We start from the raw sequence: 10,180 nt of genomic DNA, 5'->3' as shown, positions 1-10,180 counted from the left end.
GATCTCCACCAAATTTTACTGGTAGTGGCATGTGGATATCGGAAGCCAAATTACGCACCTCCAGGAGTTGCCTCTGTAACGCATCTATTTCTCTTCACATTCCTGCAACCCTTTCCTGGCAGGAGGCACAAAACTCTTGGAGCTCAGTAACCTGTTTCCTCAGGGTGGCCACAACGGACTCCATTTTGGCCAAGATTATTTTGTAATGACCTGGAGCAGGTTCGGAGCTTCATGTTGTAACCCAAGCACACAGATAGTGTGGTCAGGAAAAGCCAGGGGTCAGTAACAGTGGATATCAGTGCAATAAAAGAGCAGGCAGGTAACATAATCAGGAGGTAGCCAGACTTTGGTAACGGTAGCAGCAATCGTAAAAGCAGGAAAAAGCAGATCTTGATTACAGGCAGAGCACAATAATCTCGCACTGGAGCAGAGACAGAGCCAGCCTTTTATAGTTTGCTTAAGCGGGAGCAGGGCGGAGCCAAGACAGGGAACTGCATCAGGGATCTGGGAACCAGGTTAAGGTCCAGCAAAGGAGCTGTCCAGAAGGTTGGATAGCTCAACAGGGAGATCTCCTAACTGGAGTTCAGAAGGATCTGGGTTCAATCCCTGACAATTACTTAATAAATCAACACAGATTCTGAGAACGTGTCAGTGCTATTTTTGTGTACAACATAATCTACATATACTGTGAGACAACACTATCTACAATGAGGCCAATAATTGAGTCAAACTTGTAAATGTATGTTCTCTCCATATGCATTACTATCACCAAATACCCACACCCTTCAACAAAGTCATACGTACACTCCGAAGCAATACATAATTTACTAGATTTGTCCTTCATGACAAAATTAATAATAACAGGTCCATGTTTCAATATTTCTTTATTTTAATGCCATAAACTATTTCTCTTTAACGTCACACATCCTTCTAATAAGCCGTTGTTATTTCTTTCACTTTCTCTTACTGATTCTCTTGTAGACAATGTCATTCAGAGTCAAAACCTGAAAAATATAAAACAGGCCATGACTGAAGCTCAGTGTGAACTTTCAAGAAAAATGCCACAGTTGAACAACTTTTCACAGTTTAACCCTTTCATGATCATTGATGCTTCTATTTCCAGGACAAATTCTGCAAATTTTTTTTAAATTATTTGGGTGACATATCTACACGAGGGCTTGTTTTTTTGCAGAACGAGTTGTATTTTTCAATGGTGCCAGTTAATGTACCGTATAACGTATTGGAAGAGTATTAAATATTTCAAAGTGCTGGCAAATGGGAGAAAAAAAAAACGAATGCACCATTTAGGGGGGGGGGGGGGGGTAATACTTTACAAAACATTAAATACCTTTTGAAAAAAATAGAATTGCTTTCTGCCGCTAAATTTTGGTCCATTATAACTTTTTTACTTTTCATTGATAGGGCTGCATGAGGGCTTGTTTTTTGCATGTACAACCTGTAGATTGTATCGGTACCATTTTAGGGAACACAAGACTTTTTGATCACTTTTTATTTAATTTTTCATAGAGACGGAGTGGCCAACAAACACACAATTCTGCCATGAGATATTTGTTTTTGACCGAGCCAGCTATGCAGGATTAATAATATGATATTATACTGAGTTGGACCTTATTTTTATAATAAGTAAAAAATCTTCATTTTACTTATTTTTACTTCTTTATCAGTCCCTATAGGGACTTAAACTTGGGATTGTTTTATCGCTTATACAATTTAATGCAATACTATGGTATTGCTTTATGCTGTATTTTAACAGCTTGCCTATTAAAGTTATGCCATAGGCATATGCAGAATTTGTTATTGTTGTTGTTCTAAACCCATTGCAGTAATCTTACATCAATAAGAAGATCTCCTGAAAGCTCAGTGACAGTAGTGACTTCTTTCAGTTTTACAAATAATTTTCCATCCACCATATTAACAGTAGCCTAGAAAAGACAGAGACAATTAAAATGATATCAGAGAATAATCTGATACACACATTTCTTTACAGATTTCAAATATATAACCAATGGACTTGTGATGGACTGCCAGGTAATATAATTAGTCTATAAGCTGCAAAGTTAAGCTGGTCATTCACATTAGATCAAAGTTGGTCGTGATTGTCTGACAATCCCAGCAGATGTAGCTATGGTATCATAATTGACAGTTATTCAATTAGCAGGTGTTAGACGGAGAGACAATGGAAAAGAAACAGATACAGGTAGCACTAAGTAGGATGGGAGAAAGAAGAACATTTCCTGACATCTAGTTTCTGGAGACCATCCTTCTGGACAGCCATTCTTCTAAGAACTATGTCAAAAGCAAAGTACAACTGGTTGTCTATAAGCCATCAACCTTCTATCTAATGTGTACAGGAAACGGAAAAGTGCCAGAAGAGTAAACATGAAATGAGACAATCAGGATAGAATTATCAGGAAAATTATAAACACTCAAGGTCATGTTTATGGTTGAGACACAAGATACAAGGCTGAAGAAACATGGTGTAAGAATTGTGCCATGTAAAAGCACACTTAGCTGTTTGTGTAGACTGTCTATTATCAGGTTGATTAAAAGGATGACAGACTTACCTTAATTTTTTCATTTGTCAAAGTTTCAAATTCGGCCTCCTTTCCAATAGTGAACTCATTACGTTGAACCCTAGATCCTGTAGTCACCTTGAACACAAAGTGATTGTCGTTCTGTACAATCTCAGTTACACTCTTGATATCTTTTCCTTTCTGGATCAAGTCATCAGGAAGACCTAGGAGCAACAGATAGATAAGACTGGGTGTTATGCCCACAAAAATTTTAGGTGGGAATACTGGACTCTTGGAAACATGGATACTAAGTACGATTAATGGACTATTATTTTTGCAGTTGTTCTGCAGACCAAATCAAGAAAAACATTGGCCAAATGAAACTAAATCCTATACATGATGACTGAACATATCTGATCTTAGACATGTTATGGATATTGTAAGAGGGTTCAGCAATAATAATACTTGAAACAATTGATGAAAAATTAAGATAAACCTGCCTGTACACATTAGATACAAGTTGACCAAATCTGTTGACTTTGGCAGAATTGGTTGACTTTCAATATGCATTGGAGTGTATCTCCTGTCGGCAAAGGTTGGAGGAAAGAAGTATTGGGCATGTTGGATTTCAGCATTTTTGATCCTTAATTCCTATGTGTAATAAGCTTCTGTCAAAGTGGTCTGACCATGGCTTATTCCACTTGAAAAGACATGATTGTTGACCTAGCGGAGCATGCATGTTAATGGTGGAGATGGGAAGAATAGCTGTTTTCACTGATAGCTACAGAGTTGAGTCTAGATCACGTGAGGTAATTATCCCCCTCTACTCTTTCTTAGTCAGACTTAATATGTAATATTGTATCCAGTTGTGGGCACCCAACTTTAAAAAAGACATAGACAAACTGCAGCAAGTTCAGAGAAGAGTTACCAAGATGGTGAGCGGTCTGTAAATCATGTCCTATGAGGAACAGTTAAAGGATCTGAGAATGTTTAGCTTGCAAAAAAGAAGGCTGAGAGGAGACTTAATAGCTGTCTACAAATATCTGATGGGCTGTCACAGTGCAGAGGGATCAGCCCTATTCTCATCTGCACAAGGAAAGACCAGAAGCAATGGGATGAAGCTCACACAGATTAGATATTAGAAAAAAACTTTCTGAGAGTGTGATCAATGTGTGGAACAGCTTACCACAGGAGGCGGTGAGTTCCCCTTCAATGGAAGTGTTCGAACAAAGGCTGGACACATATCTGTCTGGGATGATTTAGTGAATCCTGCACTGAGCAGTGGGTTGGACCAGATGATCCTGAAGGTCACTTCCAACTCTATGATATGTTTCTATGAGTCAGATTATTATGACCACCAGCTAATATCCAAAGTACTCTTCATCGGCCTGGGAGTGACTTAATAGGGTACTGGCTGCAGTGTTTCTCACAGTTAATGCAGGGTACATGGGGGAGGATATATAGAGCAAAGAAGATGATCGCATGGTCCCACAGATGCTGAGTTGGATTCAAGTCTGGGGAATTAGGGGGCCGGGGAATTAGGAGGCCAGGGAAGTAGTTGAAGGTCTTGGTCATGCTCTTCCAGCCACTTTCAGACATTTCTAGCCGTGTGTCATGTCGCATTGTCTTGCTGGAAGATCACATCTGCCCCCGAGAAGACAAACAGCATGTATGGGTATAAGTGATCTGCAAGGATGAATTCATAACTACATTGATTCAGAGTGTTCTCCACATGGATGGCTGAGCCCAGAGTCTCAGGGTGTGCTGCTGGGATCTGTTGTACTACTGAGTTCCAGGAGCACACCTTCTCAGGTTGGGGTTAATTGAGCTGGCTGGGTGTGGTATTCTCCAGCAGCTAATCTCCTTTGGTCTGCAGCACATCTAAATCTACCTCCTGTCAGTGTTTATCTGGTGTTCAGGTTGAGCAGTCAAGTTACTTTAGCTTGCAGCTTGCTGTGTGACTCGTGTCCTGTTGTTTGTCCTGTACAGCTTGCTGTGTGACTTGCGTCCTGTTGTCTGTCCTGTACAGCTTGCTGTGTGACTTGCGTCCTGTTGTCTGTCCTGTACAGCTTGCTGTGTGACTTGTGTCCTGTTGTCTGTGCTGTTGCAGCTTCCTGTGTGAACTGTGTCCAGTGCCGCTGGTCTCCTGGTTAGTGTAGGGGCTAGCGAAATAGCCAGGAGTCTTGAAGTGGCTTGCTAGCTTCCATGTTTTGATCAAAATGTCAACTAATACCTGGCATTTATATTCAGCTTTTCTATCTGCTATTAGTGTTTGCATTTTGGTGTTTGTTTGCTGTGTTTTCCGGCTCTGTGTATCTTTTTGTTCTGTCCACTTGTTCCTGTCATGTGACATGTTTATGTGTCCTGTTCTGGTGGCGTGGTTCCTAGGAGCAGCTATGGCCCAGATCCGAGGACCGCTGGGCCACCCTTTATAGGGGCGATGTCCCCGCTTAGGTAGGGCCATGCCATCCTCCGTGTAGTTCAGGGCCAGTTGTCTGAAACCCGTGTGTATTCTTTGGTCATGATCGTGTGGGCCCCATGCTTAGTTGCCCACATGATCGTAACACAGAGAATGCCATGAAAGAATTCCCCCGACCATAATGCTGTCGCCACCGTCTTGTGTTCTTCCAGTAATGGTTGCAGAGTGGTTGCTCTCTGATGTTTCTCACCTAACAGGACAATCTCCATCTATTTGACAAAGCAGAACACATGACTCATCAGAGAAGATAACCCTATGCCAATTAGTGGTGGTGCAATTCCGATACTGACGCTTTTTCTTCTGATGTATCTTTCTTAGCATAGGTGCAGTGATCATTGGTCTGCTTTGGAGCACCACACGCAGTAGGGTTCATTGAACTGTTGCTTTAGATAAACGTCTGGTAGTCTTCTGGTTAATTTTCAAGGTGAGGTGCTCCAGTGTAATACATCAGGCGGCCCTCGTGCACCTTTGTAGCCGACGTTCACCTCTCACATCAATGGTACGTGGTGCTCCACCGTTTCCATGTTGGTTTTTCCCAATGGTACCATTTGTCCAGCCACGATACACTTCCACCACAGTAGCACAAGAGCAGTTCACAAACAGTGCTGTTTAAAATATTGCCACCATTGGCCCAAAAGCCAATAATCATCCCTTTTTGCAACTCTGATAAATTGCACCTTTTACCACTAAGGGCGAGCACCCACTGGCGTTTGCGTTTTCCACGGGAAAAAAACGCAGCGTTTTCGCCGCGTTTCCCGCGATTTTTCCGCGCGTTTTTCGCGGCGTTTTCGCGGCTTTTTCATGGGTGCATTAGGAGAAAAATAGGACACATATGCAACTGACAGTTCCTATGTTAAAAACGCAAACGCAACGCAAAAAAAACGCCAGTGGACAGGAACACATGTTATCTCTATGCCTGTGCAGGAAAAACGCAAAACGCAAAACGCAGGTAAAAAAACGCCAGTGGGTGCTCGCCCTAACAATGAGCTATATGTGAGCAGACAGCCTATTACACACCTTATATACCCAACCACGCCAGCCCACAACATGTCACATCCTTCATGGGCTTTGCGCTGCAGATGTCGAAATTAGAATGCAGTCATAATAAAGTGACTCAGCGGTGTATCTAAACTGTATATGCAGCTTAAGAGCAGCAAAAATGTGGATGAATACAATCAAAGAAGTTGTGATCATTACAGTAAATACATCACTGAGTTTCTTGAACTTCCAAATACAAGCATTTTCTACAGGAACTCTATTGCGACAATCACCAGGAGATGTTAAAGGGGTATTCCGGTGACTGTGTGACAGTTTTAAAACTTCCCTAATGTTTTCACTTGTTATTATTGCAAATGTCCATCTTAGGGTGGACACCCACTGGCGTTTTTTTCTCCACTGCGCTGCGAGAGTAAAGGTAAAGTCTCACAGAGCAGTGCGAGAAAAAAAACGGCATCACGCCAGGATATCGCTAGTCTTATCAATGGGGCCAGCGGCAGCAGCGCTAGCCCCATTGAAAAGAGATTGAGAATGCCGCGGACTTGTGTGACAGCTGTGACAGTTGTGGCAGGAGATTCCTTCAGCTAAGATATTGCTATTCATAAATGAATAGCTAAGGGCTATCTGTCGTTGGCTGAGCCCTCAGCCAATCAGCACAGCCCTTTCAGGGTGCGGGGATTTTTAAATCCCCGCCTGCTGAGAGAGCTTAACAGCAGTGCAGGGGAGCCAGCAGGAGGACGTGTCTGAGCGCTGGAGAGGTGAGTTTTTTCTTATTTTTTTAAACACTTACTGCTGATTATTGGAGAAGGGCTTATATTTCAAGCCCTTCCCTGATAATCATACTGTGGGGCTTGGCAGAAAGGATTGCTTTCAATGGGATCGGCAGCAGTGCCGATCCCATTGAAAGCAATGGGATAGAATGCCGTGGACGTCTGCCACAGCTGTGGCAGAGGATTCCTTCATCCCCGCGGTCCCTGTGGCAGAAGTCCGCGGTATCCTCCCTATGTTTTCAATGGGGCTAGCGCTGCTGCCGCTGGTCCCATTGAAAGCACTAGTGATATGCCGGTTCTATACCGACGTCTTTCTTGCACTTCGAGAGTTTTCTCGTGCTCCCGCAGCACAAGAAAGAAAATATCGCTAGTGAGTGTCCACCCCAAGTCTTCAGACCAAACTTTTGTACCTTTTTTACTAACATGCGCTATCGCTGCTTTCCATACAGCTTCATATTTCCAGATTGCTATTTAAAATGGCTCCCGGGCGTTCAAAAACTACATCTCCCACAATGCCTCATTGCCAGTTACTGATGAGTGCGTAATCACAACTGTATAAACTGTGTCATCATTACAGCATGTGAAGGCCTTGTAAAACACTGGAGCATACAGGTCATAACCACTGGGCGAGACCAATATCTCTGTAGCTTTGTAAGACAAGTTATTATATTGCAGAATTACATTTTATTGTCTTTGAACCACCAGAATACCCCTATGTGGTGCAGAGTGTTAAGGCAGCAGAATGCAGTCCTAAGCTCTTGCTCATGACATGACGGTTGCAAGTTCAATCCCTGCATGGTTCAGGTAGCCAGCTCAAGGTTGGCTAAGCCTTCCATTCTCTGAGGTCAGTAAAATGAATATACAAAGCTTGCTGGGGGGTAAACCATCCCACAAAAACGGTCTGCCAAGAAAACATCACAATGTGACATAACCCTAGGAGTCAGTCACAACTTGGTGCTTAAAGGGGTTGTCCCGCGCCGAAACGGGTTTTTTTTTTTTTCAACCCCCCCCCCGTTCGGCGCGAGACAACCCCGATGCAGGGACGTACAGACAGCTTACCGGAGCGCTTACCTTGATCCCCGCGCTCCGGTGACTTCTATACTTACCTGTGAAGATGGCCGCCGGGAACCTCTTGCTCCGTGGACCGCAGCTCTTCTGTGCGGTCCACTGCCGATTCCAGCCTCCTGATTGGCTGGAATCGGCACGTGACGGGGCGGAGCTACACGGAGCCGCTCTCTGGCACGAGCGGCTCCATAGAAGACAGCAAGAAGACCCGGACTGCGCAAGCGCGGCTAATTTGGCCATCGGAGGCCAAAAATTAGTCGGCACCATGGAGACGAGGACGCTAACAACGGAGCAGGTAAGTAAAAAACTTTTTATAACTTCTGTATGGCTCATAATTAATGCACAATGTATATTACAAAGTGCATTATTATGGCCATACAGAAGTGTATAGACCCACTTGCTGCCTCGGGACAACCCCTTTAATGTGATTGTTCTCAGCAAGAGAAACGACGTAATCTTGTAGATATGATACCTTTTAATGGCTAACAAAAATACATGATGTAATAATAGCGAGCTTTCGTACCAACGCAGGGTACTTCTTCCGGCTTAAATGGATTGGATCTGAAGAGGCATGCATATTTATACACACTTATAACATACATACCCTGCGTTGGTACGAAAGCTCGCTATTATTACATCATGTATTTTTGTTAGCCATTAAAAGGTATCATATCTACAAGATTACGTCGTTTCTCTTGCTGAGAACAATCACATTTTGCTCTACTGGCTAACACGGTACCAGATCTTTGTTTTCATTATAACTTGGTGCTTGTAGCAGGGGACTTTACTTTTTTTTTACCATGGGGGTCTAAAAAATATATAAGAATGAGTAACAAATGTTTTATTTATGAATTATTAGAAAAAAATGAAAGGTATTCAAAGTTAAAAAAAAACACATTTTCCCCATACAATCTAACCTCTAGTTTCATTGTCTTCTAGTTTAGTCGGTTTCTAGTTTCATTGATTTTTCAAGTCAGAATTTCACCTCTAGTTTCACTGGCTGCTTCTAGCTTTATTGGTGGCCGCCGGCCCACGTGGCTTGCTGCTGCCGTGGCCAATGTGGCCTCCTGCTCTGCGTCTCCTGATGCTGAAACGCTCCCCACCCTTCTCCAGCGTCGCTATGGGCGCTAGTAAAACAGTACTGTAGTGTAATGTAAGTGGCCATGTTTACCCAGATAACACAGTGATAACTTAGGACAGATAACACAGTGATGTCACCTGCAGTCCTATGTAACAGCACAGAGAACACAGTGATAACGCTAAGGATAGATGATGTAGTAGATGTGACCTGCAGTCCTATGTAACAGCACAGATAAAACACAGTAACATGTTTATTAACATGGTAAATGTTCGTTTATTCTTCAGTCGTATTTTATATTTATTTATTATTGTTTTTGGTATTAAAAACCATATTTATTCCCTATTAAATGTGGTTTGGTGTGTTTTTTTGAATGTCTAGAAAAAATGAATTGGATTTACATTGATTCCTATGGAAATAATTGCCTCGAGTTTCATTGGTTTCAAGTTTAGCTGATTGTTATCGGACGGATTACCAACAAAACTAGAGGTTTGACTGTATTTATAATTTAAAAACAAAAACAAAAAAACTCAAAAGCATATTTGGTATCGCCATGTCCATAAAAGTCCAATCAAGCAAATAATGCATTATTTCTTGCACAATAAATGTCATCAGAAGAAAAATGTGATTGTTCTCAATAAGGCCCCCTGCACACGGGCGGAAATTCTGCGGCGGGATTTCCCGCAGAATTTCCGCACGTGGAATCTGCCATAGGATTGCATTGAAAAACGCAATCCTAGGCAGACTGCTGCAATTTGTCCACGTGAAATGACACGCGGAAAACAAATCGCAACATGTTCTTTATCTGTGCGGGTCTTGCAAAGGCCCGCAAGGAAATGCCACTCCCGGGCCGCCGGCTGTGCTCTGCACATGTGCCGGTTGGCTGGCAGCCGGCACATCAGAGAGCTGGAGCTGCGGGAGAAGGTGAGACCTGCACTGGTCCCTGCAGGGGCACGGGTCGGGTCCCGCTGCGAGAATTCTCGCAGCAGGATCTGACCCTGCCGTCTGCAGGCGGCATAAGAGAAACTTAATAATCTTGTAGATATGATACCTTTTAATGGCTAACAAAAATACATGATGTTAATGAGAGCTTTAAAGCCTACTTAGGGTTTTTCCTCAGGCATAATAAAATAGATCTGAAGAGGCATGCATATATATATACACACATATATATGGCAAGGCACAGACATGATGTGATTAATTTGTACTTAAAAAATATAATTTTTTTACAAGAACTCAGATGCCTGAAGAGGGCGGG

At 42.7% G+C, this 10,180-nt stretch overlaps 1 protein-coding gene across 1 annotated transcript in view; it reads right to left on the bottom strand.

Moving 5' to 3' along the window:
- Window positions 1-867: 867 nt before the first annotated feature.
- Window positions 868-10,180, bottom strand: part of LOC136573315 (fatty acid-binding protein, liver-like) — a 54,028-nt gene continuing 44,715 nt past the window's right edge. Inside the window, exons 3-5 of the mRNA XM_066574608.1 lie at window positions 2,586-2,758; window positions 1,854-1,943; window positions 868-1,004 (exon numbers count right to left, since the gene is read on the bottom strand). Of these exons, the coding sequence (XP_066430705.1) occupies window positions 954-1,004; window positions 1,854-1,943; window positions 2,586-2,758 (314 nt within the window). The 3' untranslated portion in view covers window positions 868-953. The remainder of the gene's footprint in view (window positions 1,005-1,853; window positions 1,944-2,585; window positions 2,759-10,180) is intronic.

Source organism: Eleutherodactylus coqui, chromosome 7, assembly GCF_035609145.1.
Source record: "Eleutherodactylus coqui strain aEleCoq1 chromosome 7, aEleCoq1.hap1, whole genome shotgun sequence".
Classification (NCBI taxonomy): Eukaryota; Metazoa; Chordata; class Amphibia; order Anura; family Eleutherodactylidae; genus Eleutherodactylus; species Eleutherodactylus coqui.
Note: the sequence above shows the minus strand (reverse complement) of the source record. Positions and strands in the feature narration are given on the sequence as shown.